The sequence below is a fragment of the Podarcis muralis genome, chromosome 2 (genome assembly GCF_964188315.1).
Source record: "Podarcis muralis chromosome 2, rPodMur119.hap1.1, whole genome shotgun sequence".
Classification (NCBI taxonomy): domain Eukaryota; kingdom Metazoa; phylum Chordata; class Lepidosauria; order Squamata; family Lacertidae; genus Podarcis; species Podarcis muralis.
Window position 1 is genome coordinate 120,024,064 of NC_135656.1, and position 21,568 is coordinate 120,045,631.

General features: G+C 47.4%; 1 protein-coding gene across 1 annotated transcript; it reads left to right on the forward strand.

Annotated features, from left to right (window-relative positions):
- The first annotated feature begins 323 nt into the window (after positions 1-323).
- Positions 324-20,755, forward strand: TAP2 (transporter 2, ATP binding cassette subfamily B member). Its single transcript, XM_077923199.1, has 12 exons — positions 324-447; positions 3,634-4,137; positions 5,312-5,426; positions 5,774-5,904; positions 8,346-8,551; positions 10,932-11,129; positions 13,065-13,193; positions 14,626-14,814; positions 15,240-15,413; positions 17,056-17,215; positions 17,603-17,739; positions 19,883-20,755. Exons 2-12 carry the CDS (start codon positions 3,645-3,647, stop codon positions 20,072-20,074), a joined length of 2,124 nt encoding a protein of 707 aa, XP_077779325.1. The 5' UTR covers positions 324-447; positions 3,634-3,644; the 3' UTR covers positions 20,075-20,755.
- The last annotated feature ends 813 nt before the right edge of the window (positions 20,756-21,568 follow it).

The following is a 21,568-nucleotide window of genomic DNA, read 5'->3' on the forward strand; positions in this document are numbered from 1 at the left end:
CACATTCTACTCATGTAAAAACACGCTGATTCCCGGGCTGTCCACAGGCCGGATTTATAAGGCGATTGGGCCTGATCCAGCCCCTGGGCCTTAATTTGCCTACCCATGTTTTAGACTTTATGGATGCCCCACATTCATATTACAAAGTATTTGCGTCCTGTGCGAGTTGTTCTACAATGTATTTCACATCAATAAAAACACTGGGAGCTGCGCGAGCAAACATTTTTTCCTGAAAATGCCAGCCAAGAGTTTGAGAACCGCGTGCGATGGAAGTTTTCTAAAGCGCAGGCGGCGGGCTCCCTCTGGCGGCGAAAGCTGGGAGCGCGGCCGCGTGGGCGGGGGAAGGGAAGCGGCTGGATTTCCCCTTTCGAAAGCGAAAGTGGGCGCCGGTTCGAGCCCCCGCGAGCGCAGAAGAGCTCAGTGACTCCCTGGGAGACCGGAGGGCAGGTAAGGCGGGCAGGGAGAGGAAGGTCAGGGGGCTGTGGGGTGGGAGACCCAGGATAAGGGCATCATGGGGGGTGCTGGCTGGGGGGGGTGCATCAAGCGCGGGGGGGTTTTCAATGCAAATCGGGGCGATGTTGCAAAAGAGGCTCCCGCGCAATGTTTGATTTCTTCTTGGGGGGGGGGGGTGTTACTTAATGTAAAATAATTTGTAGTCCCTGAGATCGGATCTGCATTTTAGGAGGGCTGGGACACACACAAACACACAATAAAAATTCGCCCCACAATAAAAATTTCCCCACCTTTTAAAACCATCCCGTTTCAGTTTTATTTTCTGATCGGAGATGGAAAAATAATAATAATAACTGTGACAAGAAAGAATTCGGTTCCAGAATGGGCAGCCCTGTCAGTCTCTTCGGAGCAAAATGCCCCAAACTAGAAAAAAACCCCAAAGTTAGGAAAGTGGCTTCTTCTGGGTCTTGAAAGGTTTTTATCACTTTCTGCGCAGTCTTGGGCAGTCTAACTCAGAGGTAAGTCTCTATTGGAGAGTAAACGCCCTTGATTTCAGTAGGGACTTACTTCTGAGTAACGGGCCTCATGTGCGCTATTCATTTAAGCAGTACAGTACTGTATAATATTGCCTTAAACAGTCCTGTCCTCTCCCAAAGCCTCATGGGAACTGTAGTTTCAGGCTGCAGAGAGTTGTTAGGAGACTTCGGTTCCCAGAGGAGTTTAACAATCATCCCCTTTTCCCAGGGAACGGAAGTTCTGTGACGATGTTGTTTTAAATAATTATAATTATAATAAATTGGTGACAGCAGCCACGAAATTAAAAGACGCCTGCTTCTTGGGAGAAGGGCAATGGCAGGCCTAGACAGCATCTTGAGAAGTAGAGACGTCACCTTGCCAACAAAGGTCCGTATAGTTAAAGCCATGGTTTTCCCAGTAGTGATGTATGGAAGTGAGAGCTGGACCATAAAGAAGGCTGATCGCCGAAGAATGGATGCTTTTGAATTATGGTGCTGGAGAAGACTCTTGAGAGTCCCATGGACTGCAAGAAGATCAAACCTATCCATTAAGGAAATCAGCCCTGAGTGCTCACTGGAAGGACAGATCGTGAAGCTGAGGCTCCAGTACTTTGGCCACCTCATGAGAAGAGAAGACTCCCTGGAGAAGACACTGATGCTGGGAAAGATGGAGGGCACAAGGAGAAGGGGGCGACAGAGGACGAGATGGTTGGATAGTGTTTTTGAGGTTACCAGCATGGGTTTGACCAAACTGCGGGAAGTAGTGGAGGACAGAGGTGCCTGGCGTGCTCTGGTCCATGGGGTCACAAAGAGTCGGACACGACTAAACGACTAAACAACAACAACAACAACAACAATTATAATAAATAATAAATTTTATTTATACCCTGCCCTCCCTGGCCAGAGCCGGGCTCAGGGCGGCTAAAACCAGTAAAATTACAGTAAAAACATAATAGAAAAAGAAAAAAACAATTTAAAATACAGGTTAAAATGCAGTTTAAAATGCAGCCTCATTTTAAAAGTAGCCCATAGATGTTAGGATTGCTCTTTAAGTGCCATAGGGTAGCTTACGTCTGGCTCCTTCTTAAGCACAGTGCAATTTTTATTTTGCAAAATGCTCAACAGTCATAGAATCACAGGGCTGGAAGGAACCATGAGGGTCATCTAGTCCAACCCCCTGCAATGCAGGAATCTTTTGCCCAGCATGGGACTCGAACCCACAACCCTGAGATTAAGAGTCTCATTCTCTACCGACTGAGCTATCCAGTAGCTGATCTCATGAAAACCCACCAAGGCCCCAGTAGGCTCCATTGAACACACTGGGAGTTGTTTCTGGGTGAGAATAGATAGGATTGTGCTACTATTTGCTGGTGAGGTCACTGCCATGCCCATTTTACAGATGGGTAACTGGGACTGACAGAAAGCATCTGGAGGGTAGGATTTGTGCCTGGCATCCCTTTAGGCCAGGGATGAGGAACCTCAACCTGGTACCCTGGACTACAGTTCCCATCATCCTCAGCCATTGTCCATGTTGGCTGGCACTGATGGGTGTTGCAGTCCTGCCACCTTTGGGGGGAGTGTCGCATGGGGAAGTGGAATTCAGCTTTGATGGTGATGGTGATGATAATTTGTTATTTATACCCCGCCCATCTGGCCGGCTCTCCCCAGCCACTCTGGGCGGCTCCCAACACAATATTAAAAACAAGATAAAACATCAAACATTAAAAACTTCCCTAAACAGGGCTGCCTTCAGGTGTCTTCTAGAAATCAGATAGTTGTTTATTTCCTTGACATCGGATGGGAGGACATCTTATTACAGTCGTACGTCGGAACTCAAATGGAATCTGTTCTGGAAGTCCGTTCAGCTGTTCCACAACCAAGCTGCAGCTTCTGATTGGCTGCAGGAGCTTCCTGCAGCCAATTGGAAGCCTTGCTGGACGTTCATGTCCCAAAGAACATTTGCAACCAAAATACTCACTTTTGGGTTTGCAGCGTTTGGGAGCCAAAACATTCGACTGCCAAGGCATTTGTGATCCTTGGTACAACTGTATTATTATTATTATTGGTGTTGTTGTTGTACAACTGTATTATTATTATTATTATTATTATTATTATTATTATTATTATTACTATTATTATTGGTGTTGGTATTAAATTTATATCCCGCCCATCTGGCTGGGTTTCCCCAGCCACTCTGGGCAGCTTACAACATATATAAAAACACAACAGAACTTCAAACATAAAAAAAAAATCCTATACGAGCAACAAACAAACCAAAAATCAATAGCAACCAATAACAACAACAATAACAAGAATAAAAAGTTTACAGTTCTACTCAAAATAACCGCCAACCCCAAGTAAACATTTGACCAACACCAACCTGACAAAAACAAAACAGAGGAAAATGTTTTAAACATTTTAGCCAGTTGCCCCAACCCAGCAACGTCCCAGTGGCCTCCCAGGAGCCTCTTTTAGCTGTTCCAGGTGAGTCTGGGCTCCGCCCCCCAGGCCAGGTGGAAATGGGCCTTGCAGCAGGGAGCAGGTCTCCCTTCCACCACTCGTGGCGGCAGTAAAGTGTGGGTTAGGCTGCTGAGATTCTCCCTACACAAACCCTCTCTCACATTTCAGACTCTTAATTACACCTGGCCATTCCTTCTCTCCCCAGACTCGGCCGCCATGATGCTGCCTGCCCCCCTGAAGCTGGCCGTCCCTCTCATCCTGTGCGACATGGTCCTCCTCCCCTCGCTAGATGTCCAGCGCTCCGCCTTGGCCTCCCTGGGGGTCCCTGCGGCCTGGCTGGAGGGGGCTCTGCGCCTGCTGGTTCTCTGTGGGGCACGGGGGCTCCTCTCCCTGGCCTGGCCCTCCCAGGTGCCCCTCGCAGGCCTGGCTGCTGTGAGCTTGCTGCAGCCCCTCTATCTCGCCGTGGGGCGCTGCTTTGGAGACCCTCCGTTCCTGCTGTCGTCAGCCCCTCGGTCCTGGCTCCTGCTGGGCTATGGGGCAGTGGTTCTGGCCCACATCATCTGGGACGTCCTGGGACAAAGGGAGGAGGAGGATAAGGAGAACAAGGGAGGAGAAGACAAGGCCACCCTCTGGAAGCTGGTGAAGCTCTTCCGCCCAGATGTGTCCTACCTCGCAGGGGCGTTTTTCTTCCTTACCACGGCTGTGATTTGTGAGTAGGGTTGGTTTGCATGTGTGTGTGTGTGTGTGTGTGTGTGTGAGAGAGAGAGAGAGAGAGAGAGAGAGAGATACATACATATTACAGTGGTACCTGGGGTTGAGAACTTAATTCGTTCCGGAGGTCCGTACTTAACATGAAACTGTTCTTAACCTGAAGCACCACTTTAGCTAATGGGGCCTCCCGCTGCCGTTGTGCCATCGGAGCACGATTTTTGTTCTCATCCTGAAGCAAAGTTCTTAACCTGAAGCACTATTTCTGGCTTAGCAGAGTCTGTAACCTGAAGCATATGTAACCCGAGGTACCACTGTATTTGGAAATAGAAGACCATATATATGGTACACCTCCTTTCCACACAGGCTGTAAAAGCTTGATTGCCAGTGAAATGTAAATAATGGCCTTGAGAGGTTGTAACTCAATAACAAAGACTGAACAGGGAAAGGAAATAATCTGGTTTGTGTACGGAAAGGAAGAGTCTCCGCTCAAAAGGTTCGCACAAACAGGCAGAGGCTGGAAACTATGAGGGATAATGCAAGTTGGAAAGAAGAATGAAGATTTAAATTACTATAACCTCACTCGTCGTTATTTGATATCATTTTGTTTTATCTACATGCATGAGTTGGTAAAGGGACAGCTGAGGAATGAGGAGTTTGCCGAAAAATTGGTGTTAATTAGAGCAGGGCTGCCATGCGCCTGGAATTTCCAGGACACAGCCGGGATTGGGCCGATTTAGGAAGGATAGATTTTGGCAAATTTCCTTAAAAATAGTTTTTTTGTGTGTGATTTTGCTCAACAACTTTTGCAATATGGGAACCCTAAATTAGAGATAAATCTGTAAAATAAGTAACATGTAGAAGGGGAAGAAATGGAATATATCTGAGAGAGTGGGAAACCCATTTGGGGGGGGAGTATTAAATTAAGTTTACTTTGGTTTTGATGTGTTATAAATTTGAAAATGAATAAAAATTAATTCGGAAAAAAGGAAATAAAAGACCATAGTTTAACGTTAGAAGGTTGCAAGCTCAATTTCAGATGGAGCCACGCCCCCCACCTGAAATCTTGGAGAAGCCCTGCCTGTCTATGCAGGGAGGTGTCAACGGGGTGAATGGGCTCTTCCTGGGTTCAAAGAGTCCCCCCTCCCTATCTTCAAAGCGCAAACTCTCTGCAGGTGAAACCTTCATCCCTTACTACACCGGACGCTTGATTGACATCTTGGGCAAGAAGTACGACTCGGATGCCTTCTCGTCCGCCATCTTCCTCATGTGCCTGGTGTCGCTCGGAAGGTGGGTTTCTTCCTGACAACACCCCCTGCCCAAAAAACAAAGGAGCCCTGGTTAGGCTCGGCTGGGGTGTGTGCAATTTTCTCATAATCAGGGCAGTTAAATTATTTATTTGGAATTAAATTGAATTCAGAAAGCTGTTCAGGAGGGGGGGGAAGGGGGTGCTTGGAGAACTGCTTTCTACTGCAAAGGAAGGCCCCCACATTTCCAGAATGTGACTCAAAAAGGTGATCACATCTTGGGGGGGGGGGGCAGAAGCGCCAATTTTGCCATTTTGATTCCTACCCTCCAGAGTGGGACTCACACATTCACAGTTTCCTTTTGTAGAGCAGTCTCCATTTCTGTTCCAGCTCGCTGTCTGCCGGCGCGCGCGGGGGACTCTTCACCATGTCCATCTCCCGGGCCATCATCCGGATCCGAAGCTGCCTCTTCTCTTCTCTCGTCCGGCAAGACCTGGCCTTCTTCCAGGAGGTGAAAACAGGTGAGAGCCCCCTAGCTCCAAATCCAGACCGGCCTTTCAGTCCAGCTCCCTGAGTGTCCTCTAGTCATAGCTGCCAACTTTCCCCTTTTTAAAGGGAAATTCCCTTATTCTGAATAGGATTCCTCGCAAGAAAAGGGAAAAGTTGACAGCTATGCCTCTAGTGCATGTACAGAGCGCTTGTGGTGGTTCCTCCTTGCAACACCCCTGTTATGATTGGGCCTTAAATATTCCCATTTTATGGGTGGCATAACTGAGGCTCCATGAGGAACGTCAAGATGTGAGGCTTTCCAGGATTTGAACTTGGGTCTCCCAAGATCCTGCTTCAGCCACTCAAGCGGGCAACGCTTTTCATGTTTGTTTTTACTGCCGAGTTCAGAGGTAAGGAATATCCTGGTGCCCTCCGGATATTATGGGACCCCAACTCCCATCAGCCCCAGCCAGGATGCCCAGTGGGCAGGGATGATGGGAGTTATAGTTCATCAAGAGCGTCTTCTTTCCTTCATCTGTTCATCAAAGGACTTTATGCATCCGTCGGTCTGTCCCTCCATCCCAATTAATTCGTTCTACGAGTTTTGTCGTCTTGCGATTTTTTTCGTCTTGCGAAGCACGGTGTCGGGAAAGTTTTGGAAAAGCTTCAAAAATCACCAAAGTCTTTAAAAACCTCAAAAAAGGCTACCACACCGCGTGCTATGAGTTGCTCCTCGAAGTCAAGTCGCAACTGTATTAACGGTGTTAAGAAAAAGGAAACAAACTTGCAAGACGTTTCCGTCTTGCGAAGCAAGCCCATAGGGAAAATCGTCTTGCGAAGCAGCTCAAAAAACAAAAAACCCTTTCGTCTAGCGAGTTTTTTGTCTTGCGAGGCATTCGTCTTGCAAGATACCACTGTATTTCTCCTTTCCATCCTTTTCTTTTAAAAGTGTTTTTCTTTTCACTTTCTCATGCACAGAAAGCAATAGTCACAACAATCAACAATAGAGAGAAATAGGTGTTTCTTCCTGTCCTTGCAAGATGTTCTGTCTTTCTTTCCCCCAGTTGTTGCTGTTACCCGTCTTGCTTCGGGTGGAGCTTTTTAAAATGTTTTTATTATTTTTTATTAGAATGCACTTTCAATTTTTAAAAATTTATTTAACATAATTGTTACAAAATATAAGCCAAATATAAGCAAAAGGGGATGCGGGTGGCGCTGTGGTCTAAACCACTGAGCCTAGGACTCAGAAGGTCGGCGGTTCGAATCCCCGCGACGGGGTGAGCTCCTGTTGCTCGGTCCCTGCTCCTGCCAACCTAGCAGTTCGAAAGCACGTCAAAGTGCAAGTAGATAAATAGTTACCACTCCGGTGGGAAGGTAAACCGTGTTTCTGTGCGCTGCTCTGGTTCGCCAGAAGCGGCTTAGTCCTGCTGGCCACATGACCTGGAAGCTGTACACTGGCTCCCTCAGCCAATAAAGTGAGATGAGCGCCACAACCCCAGAATCGGTCACAACTGGACCTAATGGTCAGGGGTCCCTTTACCTTTATAAGCAAAATATTGCAAATGCATACATACATATATATTTCAAATAAGCACATATATATATGAAGAAAGGAACAAAAGAGTAAAAAGAAGAAAAGCAAAAAAGAGGAAGAAAAAAATAAAGAGAAAAGAAAAAGAAGAAAGGTTGGAAGAATTTCTTCCAAGTTTATTCTACAGTCTTGCTCAAAATGTACAGTGGTGCCCCGCAAGACGAATGCTTCGCAAGATGGAAAACCCGCTAGACGAAAGGGTTTTCCGTTTGCAATGCGCTTCGCAAGACGAATTTCCCTATGGGCTTGCTTTGCAAGACGAAAATGTCTTGCGAGTCTCGCCATTCCCCCCCCCCCGGCTTTTTCACCCCTTTTTCTAAGCCGCTAAGCTGCTCATAGCCTTTTAGCAGCTAAGCCGCTAAGCCTTTAATAGCCGCTAAACCGCTAATAGCGCTAATCCGCTAATAGGGTTGCTTCGCAAGACAAAAAAACCGCTAGACAAAGAGAATCGCGGAACGGATTCTTTTCGTCTTGCGTGGCACCACTGTATATAGGAAGTGCAGTGTAAGCGATGGAAGTCAATCAGTGAAATTTTATTATTACAGTCATACCTCGGGATTAATACGCTTCAGGTTGAGCACTTTCGGGTTGCGCTCCGCGGTGACCCGGAAGTAACGGAGCGCATTACTTCCGGGTTTTGCCGCTCGTGCATGCGCAGACGGTCAAAATGACGTCACACGCATGCGCGGAAGTGGCGAAAAGTGACACGCGCAGTCGCGTCTTACGTTCTGTTCAGGATGTGAACGGGGCTCCGGAACAGATCCCGTTCGCATCTCGAGGTCCCACTATATTTTCATAGTGAGATATTTGTAGAATTTTTAGAATGCGCTTTTGATCCCTCCAGTCTCCCGGCTCTGAGCGGCCTCTCCTTTCGCCCCACAGGAGACCTGACCTCCCGCCTCTCCAGAGACACTACCATGATGAGCCGCTGGGTGCCGCTCAACGCCAACGTCTTCCTCCGCAGCCTGATCAAGGTCTGTGGGCTCTGCGCCTTCATGCTTGGCCTCTCGTGGCGCCTGACCTTGCTCACCCTCGTTGAGGTGCCGATCATGCTGGCGGCCCAGAAGGTCTACGATGCCCGCTACAAGGTGAGGGGGCCCTGGGGAGCAGGCGGGGGGAGACTGGGAGCTGCGAGTAAACGATAGGGGAGCTGCTTCCCAGGGATTGCTAGTCCCTATTTTCCAAACTTTTGAGAGATAGCCCCTCCCTCGGAACGAGAGGCAGGGTCTCATCAGAGGGGTAACACCAATGCCACACATTTAAACAGTCAAGGCTTCCCTCAAAGAATCCTGGGAACTATAGTTTGCTAAGTGCAATGAGAGTCATTAGGAGGCCACTCGCAGAACTACAGCTCCCAACACCCTTAACAAGCTACAATTCCCAGAATTCTTTGGGGGAAGCCATGACTGCTGTAAGGGTGCTTTATAAATATATGGTGTGGATGTGAGAAGTGGGAATAATAATAATAATAATAGTTGTTGTTGTTATTTATTTATACAGTGGTACCTCAGGTTACATACGCTTCAGGATATATACACTTCAGGTTACAGACTCCGCTAACCCAGAAATAGTGCTTCAGGTTAAGAACTTTGCTTCAGGATGAGAACAGAAATCGTGCTCTGGCGGCACAGCAGCAGCAGGAGGTCCCATTAGCTAAAGTGGTGCTTCAGGTTAAGAACAGTTTCAGGTTAAGTACGGACCTCCGGAACGAATTAAGTACTTAACCTGAGGTACCACTGTACCCTGCCCATCTGGCTGGGTTTCCCCAGCCACTCTGGGCAGCTTATAACAGAACACCAAAATACAGTAACCTATTAAACATTAAAAGCTTCCCTAAACAGGGCTGCCTTCAGATGCCTTCTAAAAGTCTGGTAGTTGTTTTTCTCTTTGACACCTGATGGGAGGGCATTCCACAGGGACGGTGCCACCACCCAAAAGGCCTGGTTCCCTGTAGCTTTGCTTCTCGCAATGAAGGAACTGCCAGAAGGCCCTCGGTGCTGGACCTCAGTGTCCGGGTAGAACGATGGAGGTGGAGACGCTCCTTCAGGTATACTGGACCGAGGCCGTTTAGGGCTTTAAAGGTCAGCACCAACATTTTGAATTGTGCTCAGAAACGTACTGGGAGCCAGTGTAGGTCTTTCAAGACTGGTGTTATATGGTTTCAGTGGTCACTCCCAGTCACCAGTCTAGGGAATAGATAGACATAACATTTTACAAGGACAGGAAGGAATACCACGGACGGAATAACTGACACACACAGGAGGAAGGATATAGTTTGAATTCTTCACCTATGGGTTTATTAATCATTTAATGTGTCAAGACGACTGGATGTCGTTAATATTGCAGTTGTTTAATAAGGGATTGTTATTTTGACTAGAGTGTAATTGAGATGGATGAGATTTTGGAACGCAGAAACAGAGCAAATCATCAAACCCATCCATTCTAGCACGCGGGAAGCCACCCAAATCATATAATTTGGCACCTGAATGATTGGGATTAGTGCTTGTATTATGATTTGGCAATGTTATAATGAGGCTACCACTGGATTATTGTAACTGAAAACTAATAAAAATTATTTTTTTAAAAAAGAGAAGTGTTTTACCCCAAGGAGCCTTTGTGTTTGACTCTGCTTGTGAGGCCAGCCATTGTGATTTTTAAACTTTGGTTACATTTGTCTGTTTTTAGCATATTGCATATTTACATTGCTGCTTGGCTTTTATTTTTCTATGCTGCCTGGATGTTTTTTTTACATGACAGGGAGTACAGTGGTACCTCGGGTTACATACGCTTCAGGTTACATACGCTTCAGGTTACACACTCCGCTAACCGAGAAATAGTGCTTCAGGTTAAGAACTTTGCTTCAGGATGAGAACAGAAATCGTGCTCTGGCGGCAAGACAGCAGCAGGAGGCCCCATTAGCTAAAGTGGTGCTTCAGGTTAAGAACAGTTTCAGGTTAAGGACGGACCTCCAGAACGAATTAAGTACTTAACCTCAGGTACCACTGTATATAAATATTTTAAAATAAACGGAATGGAACGGAGTTATGGTCGATTTGCTGGTCTCTTTGGATTTGGTAATGCTGTGGACCAGAGATGAAGGAGCCTGGTCCCTTCTAGAGACTGTTGGACTACAACTCCCATCAGCCCCAACCAGCAGGGCCAATGGTCAGGGATGCTGGGAGTTGTAGTCTGTTGAACCCTGTTGTCAATCAGTCAAGTTAAGGTAAGCTAAAGCACACCCCTAAAGGAATCCTGGGAAGTGTAGTTTGTTAGGGGTGAGGGATAAACTACAGTTCCCAATGTTCTTTTGGGAGGGGGGAAATGGGCTTTGAACATTCTTTAAAGGAATGGTGTGCACGTAGTCTGAAGCAATGGGATCTTGCAGCCAAACCCGGTAGTCTGCCCCCCTCTGGCATTTAGCGCAGGCTCCTAAACTCTCCCCTTTGCCCTCCCCTTTGCTTTCTCCAGGTTCTTCTGCAGGCGATCCAGGACTCCCTGGCGCGTTCTGGGGAGGTGGTGCGGGAGACGGTCTCCTCCGTTGAGACGGTGCGCAGTTTTGCCACTGAGGAGGAGGAGTCTGAGCGCTACGATGCGGCCTTGGCCGAAACCCACCGGCTGAAGGACCGGAGAGATTGGGAGAGGGCCGTCTACTTGCTCCTCAGGCGGGTGAGTCCTTGGGGTCTTGTGTAGAGAGAGGCTTGGGGAGGTCAGGAAGGGGACAAGCATTCTCCCAAGGAGAGCTGTGGCAGGAGAGCTTTCTGGAAACGGCACCCCTTTCTTTGGTTCTTCCATTGTCCAATCAGCTTGGCTGCTTTTTCAAGGTCACTGTTCACATTGGAATATCGCGCGTTGGTGGTGTTATGTATTCAGCGGTCTGTGTTTGCCTGAGCTTGAGTCTGGACTAAGGATTCTGAGCTCCTGCGTTCGGATTCGATACATGATATCCAATCACAGAACGTTTCAGGATTTGGGCCTCTGCCATTGGCCCTTAAACTCTGAGTCACGATTTGCAGCTTAGAAGTATAGACAGCCAATCACGCTGGGAGTGGGCCAGGCCTTCAGGAATGTATATAACCAGTTGCTTTGCCCCTGTGGTCCAGTTCTGTTAGTTTAATAAAGGTTCTTGCTGTTATCACTGTGTCTTGCCTCATAGGAATCCACCTACACTTCAGGTTGCTTGTAGTGTCTTCATACTGGCCAGTTTGTTTATGGATGTACAGGATGAGGAGGTATGGCAGGGGGCAGAATCAGGCCCACTGGCAGGCAAGGCCAGTCTCACATGGGGAATTCAACATCCTACAATCCCTTCTCATATACCTAAAACGGTAAAGGGACCCCTGACCATTAGGTCCAGTCATGACCGACTCTGTGGTTGCAGCGCTCATCTCACTTTATTGGCCAAAGGAGCCGGCGTACAGCTTCTGGGTCATGTGGCCAGCATGACTAAGCCGCTTCTGGCAAACCGGAGCAGCGCATGGAAACGCCGTTTACCTTCCCGCCAGAGCGGTACCTATTTATCTACTTGCACTTTGACATGCTTTTGAACTGCTAGGTTGGCAAGAGCAGGGACCGAGCAATGGGAGCTCACCCTGTTGCGGGGATTCGAACCACCAACCTTCTGATCGGAAGCCCAAGGCTCAGTGGTTTAGACCACAGTTGGAAGCTGCCCAGAGTGGCTGGGGAAACCCAGCCAGATGGGCGGGGTACAAATAATAAATTATTATTATTATTATTATTATTATTATTATTATTATTATTACAGCACCACCCGCGTCCCTTCTCATATACCTACTAGTGGGATAAATCAGGCTGGTAGGTGAAAGGGCCTTTGTGCTGGTGACCCCCCAGACGTGGGACACTCTACTAGGTGGGGGCCCCATGGCCCCCTTTCTTTCAGACCTTTAAGTGCACTCTGAAGACCTCCCTGCTCTGTGCTGTTTTTCCTTTAAAAACTTAAAAAACTGAGCATTGCTTGTCAAAAGGCCTTCAGTGGGTTGGGCAGAGTGGTCCTCTTTAATAACCCAACCAGAAGCTCCAAAATAGAAACAAGAGGACGAGGGAAATCACGAAGAAATTTCTCAAAAGGATACAGGCCTATTTAATTCTGATTTAAACTGGTTGCATCTTTGACTATTGGAGAACCTGGGAGGGAGGGAAAAATCTGTCAACGTCCGTTCTCCCGGTTTCTCTCTTTTTGCAATCTTAAATTCTGTTCTTCACATTTCTGCAGCGATTTGTGAGTTTTCTTTTTTAGAAACGCCATGAGAATTCCTCAGCATTTCAGAGTGGCTTTCTTCTAATAAACACATTCAGTTTCAAGTAATGGGCACATTTCTGCAAGCCTTTCCTCCTAATACGCATCACTTGGCTGGAGCAGTGCATTGCCAAATTTGGAGAAGTCTAAATTTCAAAGTCTGCCTGTCTTTAGGTTCGTGTCTCGTTTCGGGAAAGTGCAGATTTGATAGATTCTCCTTTAGAAGCCAACTGAATTGAATTTCATCCTTGGAGGGGAAAGGGGTGAGCAGAACAGCCAAGCCATCAGACGTGGCTACGAGGGTGGCTGCCAGTCCTCAACATCTGCCCCCAAATTTCTCTCTCTAGCTCCTGCAGCTGGGTCTGAAACTGATCATGCTTCACTCTGGGTACCAGCAGATCCGTTCTGGCCTCATGACCCAAGGGAACCTGTTCTCCTTCATCCTCTACCAGATGGACTTCGGGTACTACATACAGGTGGGTGAAAATCCGCGATGGGAGGCTGCAAAAGCGCTGGCATTCCAGCCTTGAATGGCATTCCAGCTATTCCGCAATTGGAGTCACGCCTTCAGCTTTTTAAATGGGTGCGATGCTCCTGCCCTTCCCTTCATACTCCACATACTGTGTCCGTCTGCTGCTTCTACATCCTTCAAGGAACTGCCTTATATTGAGTCAGACCACTGGTCCATTGGGTTCAGCATTAAGCAGTGGCAGCTCTGTAGGTTTGCTGCCTCAGGTGGCAAAATGTCTTGAGCTGCCAGCAACCCCCATTTTGGGCTTGAAGGGCCAGGGCCAAGATGGTGCCCAGGTCTTCTTCGCTGGCGATCCCTCATAGCCGAGTAAGATTGTCTTCCATAAACATGGTCTTAACAGTGAGTTCGTAGGTTTCTGGGCGGGAGTTGATCACGGTGAGGGTTTGCCAAACGTGCCTCCCTCTTAGCTAGTTTCTCCCTTTCGTCCTGAGTTTGAGCATCTTCAAAATCCATGACACCATTGGTAAAGGCTATTCTCCAATTGGTGCATTCACAGGCCAGTGTTTCCCAGTTGTCAGTGTTTATACTTCTTTTTTTTTTTTACCTTGAGAGAGTCTTGAAACCTTATCAGAGCTCTGCATATTCCCTTTCAATTATACGACAGGGCTTTGCTTTGCTGGCTTCTCTCCCCTCTTTTTTTTCTTTTTAAAATTCCTCTTATCGAAGGCAAGGTTGTTTTATGTGTTCTGGCAACCCCAGGAATTTGCACCATAGAACTTCGTGAAGCCAGCGTCGTAAATTTGTTTCAACAAACCTTGCAGCCCTCGCCCTGATTTCCTGTTGGCTATATCTCCACATTTTGAAAACTTAATTTAAAACTTATTTTAAGGACTTTTAACCTTCAAAACCTCTGAATCTCTTAAAATCCTTTTTAATTTCTTTGACCTCCCTATGTTTTAAAGAAACTGAGAGGGGAAATTGCTGTTGCCGAAGAGACTACGTTGAAAGAACGTCCCGTTTGGTTTTTATCTTTTTACCCTCCTCTCTATTACCTCCCTGTCCACAAAGTAGCTGTAGATAAATCTGGACTGGATGAGACTGTAGATTTGGGACTCCACCAATTGATCTAAGACATACACCTTGGCTGATACATGCTGAATTCCAGAAATGAGAAGAGTAAAAAGACCCAGATGTCCCGATATGGATAGAGATTCACGGTCTTTAATTCTCAAGCAGAGTAACTTGGGCAATTATTTTCTGCCTCTTAAAGAGTCCATATCACCACCAAAAATAAATAAATCCCTTTTTGTCTCTGCAGAGGAGACACTCCCTGGATTTAAGAGGATAAAGCTAATACTCTCCTAATTGTGGGATTGTGAAATAAGTTTAGCATATTGACAAACCTCCTCGTCTTGCTCTTCTTTCTCCTGTCACAGACCCTGATGTACATATACGGAGATGCGCTCAGCAATGTGGGAGCGGCAGAAAAAGTGTTTGACTACCTGCACCGGGAACCGTCCGTTCGCACTGAGGGGACACTGGCCCCGGACTTCCTCCGAGGTCACGTCTCCTTCAGAAACGTCTCCTTCTGCTATCCTTCCCGCCCTGATCTTCAGGTCTTAAAGGTACATGGCCAAGAGTCTGGTCACCTGAGGATGTTGGAGCAGAGATATGGGGTGTCCTGTCTCTTTAAATGAGAACGGGGACCCCCTTGACCGACCTCCCAATACAGTGGGCCAGCCCTCCTAAAACCCCATTTGGGCCAAAGGTTCAAAGCAGCATCATACCACTTTAAACAGTCCTGGCTTACCCCAAAGCATCCTGGGAACTGTAGTTTGCTAAGAGTTCTGAGGGTGGTTGGGAGACCCCTTATTCCCCTCACGGAGCTACATTTCCCAGAGTTCCCCGTGGTGAGGGATGGCTTGTTAAAACCACGCTGGGAATTTTAGAACGGTCTTTCAAACCCCATCTAGGTTCATAGCAGTCTGGTGGCTGTGAGTTCCATAGGTGAACCATAGTTTTTCCTCCTTTCCTCGCTCCTTCTGTACAGAATGTCTCCTTTGAGCTCCGTCCCAAGGAAGTGGTGGCACTTGTGGGTCTCAACGGCAGTGGGAAGAGCACCTGCGTGGCACTACTGGAGCGCTTCTATGAGCCCCAGTCTGGGGAGATCCTGCTGGACGGGGTCCCGATCCGGGATTATGAGCACAAGTACCTGCACAGCAAGGTGAGCCGGGGGCCCCAAGAAGTGTGGCTGAGATCAAACTCCTGTTTCCTCTTCATTCTTTATTATTCATTTTATTTATTGAATTTATATTCCGCTGTATACCCTCAGGTCTCAGAATAAAATCATAATATAAAACCACACAATCCATAATCCATTCTTCCTTATGGAATATGCAGAAATGGCGAAACTACTGGAAGAATAAGAAATCAAGATAACAAAACTTTTTATAAAAGAATGGAAATGGTTTATTGAATATTTACAGATAAATTGTAAACAGATAAAAACACCGGCAGGATTATTGTAATAACCTGCAGCTACATAAGAGTATATATTTAAAGAAGATAAATAAATGAGTAACTTAAGTTAATTTGGATAGGCAGCAGAAACTAACAATAAATTTAAGGAACTGCATAAAGAGGGGGAAGAAAGTCAAGTTTTAAAATGTCAGAATGATTATAAAATCAGTGAAATGTATACATCTGAAAAGTATAAATGATTTTTTAAAAATCCATAATCCAAATAAAAACAACAGCCCAATAACCCCCCCAAAAAAACCTACATTTTAAAAGGGCATAGGCTCCCAAATTATTCATTTGTCTCACAAGATTTATATACCACTTATTTGTAATAAAACCTCAAAGCAGTTAACAAGAAGAAACAATTTAAAAAGTTTAAAACAACTATTTACAGCATTGAAAAATAATTAAAATCAACAATAAGCTAAAAAAACAAATCCAGGCTGAAACGTTTGTTAGTGTTCCCCAAATTTTGATAGGGTTGCCTGAACATGTATGTTTTAGCAGGCGCTGAAAAGAATACGGCAAAAGCGTCTGCCTGATGTCAATTGGCAGGGAGTTCCAAAGGATTTTGGGGATGCTAGAGAGTTGTCAGTGCCAAGGGGATGGCGGTTCTGTTTTTCACAAAACAGGAAGCATATTTTGCAAAAAGGAAATGACAGGGTGTGGCTGAGCACTGGAGAGGAAATGTGGGTTGCAAAAGGCCATGCCCACCAAGATTTCGTGATACACAAACACATCCCAGCCTGGTATTTAAGCTGTAAATTGTGGCTTTGTCCAGGGGAGGGTGACTGGAGATGAGTTCCTACAAGGAGATGCTTGCAAGGAGCAGTTGCGGCTGTTGAGCCTTGAGAAGGGATGGTTCAGAGGGGATGCAAGAGCCTCCTTCAGATATTTGAAGGGATGGAAGGACCTGCCCCTTCCTGTTCTCCCCGTTTCTCATCTTTCCATCTTTAATTTAGTTCTGTACATTAATGCAGCAAATTGTGGGTTTTGCTTTTAAAAATCTGCATGAAAAATTTTCAATATTTCAGTGCAAATCTCTCCTAATGAACATGTTATTGTCTGCAGATTTGACTAATGCACGCATTTTTGCAAGCAATTTCTCCCAATAAAAAAGCATTTTTGTAGGCTGTTTTCACTAAAATCTTCATTTCTTATGCACATTTTTGTAACGCTTCGAGTTGGGATACAGGGTTGCAAAATTCAGAGATTTGTGAATGTTGAAGGTTCACCTGTGTTTCAGTTCTCATATTGTTTGAGAAGGTGCAAATATGGTAGAGTGTGCTTTAAATGCAAACTGAATCCAATTTCCCCCTAGTTGTCACACTTCATTCTGCCTGCAGGTGGCGCTGGTGGGACAGGAGCCGGTCCTCTTCTCTGGGTCCATACGGGACAATATCGCCTATGGGGTGCAGGATTGCAGCCAGGAAGAGGTGGCGGCTGCGGCAAGAGAAGCCAACGCCTTAGGCTTCATCAATGAGCTGGAAGGAGGGTTCGCCGCAGGTGGGTGAAACCTCTTTCCTCCCGTCTCCTTTTGCCTCTGCAAAACTCCACACTCCTTCCAGAAAAGGCAGCTGGCCTGATTCTTACCCTCTCTGAGATAACATGAATTTCTGTGGCCCACTGAATTCCTCCAGGAAAATTGGTGGGGCTCCAGTCCTTTGTGATGAGTGAGAATTCCAGACTCTGAGCCTCAGCTCCTCTTGTCACTGCGCCCGACCCTCCACCCAACTGCTCACTGCATCCCATCAAATGAACCCAGGAGTTCGGGATCCTCCTGTACCTGTGACTCGCCTTTTGCACCCCTGCCACCACTCCCACTCCTCTGACAACCAGGCTTTCTTTTTCCCTCTTCCCACCCCTCCCTCTCTCATTCCTGCCTCCCTGCAGATGTCGGGGAGAAGGGAGGCCAGCTGTCCGCAGGGCAGAAGCAGCGTCTGGCCATCGCCCGGGCCCTGATCCGGAACCCCAAGATCTTGGTGCTGGATGAGGCCACAAGTGCTCTGGATGTGGAGAGCGAAGCTGCTGTGAGTGTCAAATTGGGAGGAATTGTGGGGTTGACGTGAGAAGCGTTAGCCATGAGTGGGTGCGGCAGTTTTATATTATTATAGGGATGCGGGTGGCGCTGTGGTCTAAACCACTGAGCCTCTTGGGCTTGCTGATCAGAAGGTCGGTGGTTCGATTCTCTGCGATGGGGTGAGCTCCCATTGCTCTTGCCAACCCAGCAGTTCAAAAGCACGGCAGTGCAAGTAGATAAATAGGTACCGCTCCGGCAGGAAGGTAAACAGCGTTTCCATGTGCTCTGGTTTCTGTCACGGTGGTCTGCTGCCCCAGAAGCGGTTTAGTCCTGCTGGCCACATGACCCGGAAAGCTGTCTGTGGACAAACGCCGGCTCCCTCGGCCTGAAGCGAGATGAGCGCCACAACCCCATAGTCACCGTTGACTGGACTTAACCATCCAGGGGTTCTTTACCTTTGCCTATGTTATTGATATTTAGAATATTAATAAATGGACTTGCATTTTCCAGTGCCAGTCAGCTTTTAGACCTTATCCTTTCAGTTTTTTCCATCATTATTTTTCCAGTTTGGCCAACCTTAGGATGACAAAATTATATCTATCCTGGACTGCATGCTATTCTGCCGCCCAAATTCTGGGCTACCTAACATGGGCAGGGTAATAATAATAATAATAATAATAATAATAATAATAATAATAATTTATTATTTGTACCCCGCCCATCTGGCTGGGTTTCCCCAGCCACTCTGGGCGGCTTCCATAGAAACCAAAAATCCCACTAAAATATCATACATTAAAAACTTCCCTGAACAGGGCTGCCTTAAGATGTCTTCTGAATGTCAGGTAGTTGTTTATCGTTTTGACATCTGATGGGAGGGCATTCCACAGGGCAGGCGCCACTACCGAAAAGGCCCTCTGCCTGGTTCCCTGTAGCTTTGCTTCTCGCAATGAGGGAACCGCCAGAAGGCCCTCGGCGTTGGACCTCAGTGTCCGGGCAGAACGATGGGGGTGGAGACGCTCCTTCAGGTATACTGGGCCGAGGCCATTTAGGGCTTTAAAGGTCAACACCAACACTTTGAATTGTGCTCGGAAACGTACTGGGAGCCAATGTAGGTCTTTCAAGACCGGTGTTATGTGGTCTCGGCGGCCGCCCCCAGTCACCAGTCTAGCTGCCGCATTCTGGATTAGCTGTAGTTTCCGAGTCACCTTCAAAGGTAGCCCCACGTAGAGCGCATTGCAGTAGTCCAAGCGGGAGATAACTAGAGCATGCACCACTCTGGCGAGACAGTCCGCGGGCAGGTAGGGTCTCAGCCTGCGTACCAGGTGGAGTTGGTAGACAGCTGTCCTGGATACAGAATTGACCTGCGCCTCCATGGACAGCTGTGAGTCCAAAATGACTCCCAGGCTGCGCACCTGGTCCTTCAGGGGCACAGTTACCCCATTCAGGACCAGGGAGTCCTCCACACCAGCCCGCCCCCTGTCCCCCAAAAACAGTACTTCTGTCTTGTCAGGATTCAACTTCAACCCATTAGCCGCCATCCATCCTCCAACCGCCTCCAGGCACTCACACAGGACCTTCACCGCCTTCACTGGCTCTGATTTGAAAGAGAGGTAGAGCTGGGTATCATCTGCATATTGATGGACACCCAGTCCAAACCCCCTGATGATCTCTCCCAGCGGCTTCATATAGATGTTAAAAAGCATGGGGGAGAGGACGGAACCCTGAGGTACCCCACAAGTGAGGGCCCAAGGGTCTGAACACTCATCCCCCACCACCACTTTCTGAACACGGCCCAGGAGGAAGGAGCGGAACCACTGTATAACAGTGCCCCCAGCTCCCAACCCCTCTAATAATAATAATAATAATAATGTAGAGCACGCCAAGCTCTATATCCTTGTGTGGGAAAACAGAGGGATTCATAATGCTTACAAACATCTCTCTTAATCTCTGTCTCCAACTCTTTCTCTCTCTTACACACACACACACACACACACACACACACACACACACACACACAGCCAGTGGTTAGTGTGTTAGGCTGGGACACGGGTTCAAATCCCCTCTCAGCCTTGAAGCTCACTGGGTGACCTTGAGCCCAACCTAATAAATAAATAAAATAAATCTAAGAGGGGGTTTCTGGCTTCTTCTCCTAGATCCAGCAGTCACTGATGAGCGGCCAGGCCAGGGCGGTGCTGGTGATCGCTCACCGGATGCAGACGGTGGAAAACGCGAACAGGATCGTCGTCCTGGAGGGTGGGGAGGTTGTGGAGGAGGGGACTCACTCTGAGCTGATGAGCCGGAGGGGCCCCTATTACCGCCTGGTGCAAAGGAGCCAGGCTGAGTAAACTCCGCCCAGGAGGGGGCAGGGCTGCCAGTAACTTCATCCTCTGGGCTGAATGGTCTTCTGGGATCCCCCTCTTGAGGTGGTTGTGCGTGTGGCATAACTGTGTTTGCCTTCTGCTGAGTGGGATCTTGGGCCGCATCCCCAAATTCCTGCCATGATGGGGCTCCTAAGAGACTCACCTAAATTGGCTGATCCTTTCTGAGTGCAGAAACTCTGGCTTAGCCAGAAAAGTGGGTGTGAGCCCCACTTTGGAGAGCAATGAAGTGGGGTGCGAAAAGGACTGTGTAGCGCCCCTTGTATTCACTATACAGCTGTTAAATAGCAGACAATTTGGAGAATCAGTATTTGCCCCAGGAGAACTTAAGCTATGACTTTGAAAATCTTGTCCCAAACTCCCATTTTTTAAGCCCCCCTCCCAAAGCTTCTTTCCAAGTAGCCTTCCGCTCAGAAGCCCTACTGAGTTCAATAGGGCTTACTCCTAGGTAAGGATTTCATCTTGAGTTGCTCAAATAAGGAGTCTGGCTTCTTTCCCAATCCTGTCTCTTGGTCCCGTATGTCTTAGGTGTTTCTGAGTATGTTGTAAAAATATCTTAAGGCACTTTTCGTCTCTTGCTGTTGACTGTCCAGGACTACGATGGCCTGAAAGCGGTGTTTTGTAAAATAAAATGTGTGCATGTGATAACTCTTTGAGGTTTTAAATTTTGTGTCTCGCAGGGGTTGCAGAATGATGCCTCTTCTAGGGTATGGGAACACAAGAGGCTGCTGGATTAGGCCAAAGGGAGCTCTGGTCCGGGGCTGGACCTAGACAGGATCTGGGTGCTTAAAGGACCCATTGGTCTGCCAAATGGCTGCCAGTTTCCTCAGCAAGAAGAGATCCTGCTTTCAAGGGGGGAACAGGAGTAGCTGCTTTATACAGAGTGAGGCCATTTAGCTCAGTGTTGTCCACTGACTGGCAGAGGCCTCTGGGGTTTCAGGCAGGAAACCTCATCTCAGCCCTAACCGGAGGCATCAAAGATGGAACTTAAAACCTTTAGCTACAACAAAATTACCAAGAGATGAATCCATTTATTCACTTCCTGGAGACACTGAAAGACATTCCTGTTTACCCAGGTGTTGGGTAGCTGACAGGTGCTGTTCAAGGCTGGGCAATATACCATCCAAAAACCATTCTGAAGTTCGTATCATATCAGTTTCATAATTTTTGACCTGGCAATGTATTTCTGACATAAACAGCCTCGGCCCAGTATACCTGAAGGAGCATCTCCACCCCCATCGTTCTGCCCGGACACTGAGGTCCAGCTCCGAGGGCCTTCTCGGTAGCGCGCCCACCCTGTGGAACACCCTCCCGACAGATGTCAAGGAAATAAACAACTATCTGACTTTTAGGAGACATTTGAAGGCAGCCGTTTAGGGAAGTTTTTAATGTTTGATATTTTATCATGTTGTTAATATTCTGCTGGGAGCTGCCCAGAGTGTGTGTTATCTGAAAATGCAG